This window comes from Tupaia chinensis, unplaced genomic scaffold (assembly GCF_000334495.1).
Source record: "Tupaia chinensis unplaced genomic scaffold, TupChi_1.0 Scaffold142100_1, whole genome shotgun sequence".
NCBI classification, from domain to species: domain Eukaryota; kingdom Metazoa; phylum Chordata; class Mammalia; order Scandentia; family Tupaiidae; genus Tupaia; species Tupaia belangeri.
In genome coordinates, this window is record NW_006201951.1 from 696,856 (window position 1) to 697,091 (window position 236).

Here is a 236-nt window from a genome sequence, read left to right on the forward strand (position 1 = left end):
GGACGTGCCCGCCCCCGCCGGGACCCCCCCCCCCCACCCGCCGCCACCGCGCCACCGCGCCTGCGCACCGCTCGGACAGTGCGCAGGTTGTGGCGTCATCCCAGTGCGTCTCTGCGTGGGCCGCGCTCCGCAACCGACCTTACGTCATCGCCACGAGCCAAGCCGGGGGAATCTGGGAACCGGTGGGCGCAGATGGCGGCGGCGGTGGCGGGTCGCGAACCCCGGGCGTGGCGGCA

General features: G+C 76.7%; 1 protein-coding gene across 1 annotated transcript in view; it reads left to right on the top strand.

The window, feature by feature from the left end:
* Positions 1-14: 14 nt before the first annotated feature.
* The window catches only part of ANAPC2 (anaphase promoting complex subunit 2), a gene marked incomplete at its 3' end in the record, with an annotated part of 13,272 nt that continues 13,050 nt past the window's right edge, over positions 15-236 (top strand). The window contains 1 exon segment of the mRNA XM_014582026.2: positions 15-217. Within this exon segment, the coding sequence (XP_014437512.1) occupies positions 193-217 (25 nt within the window).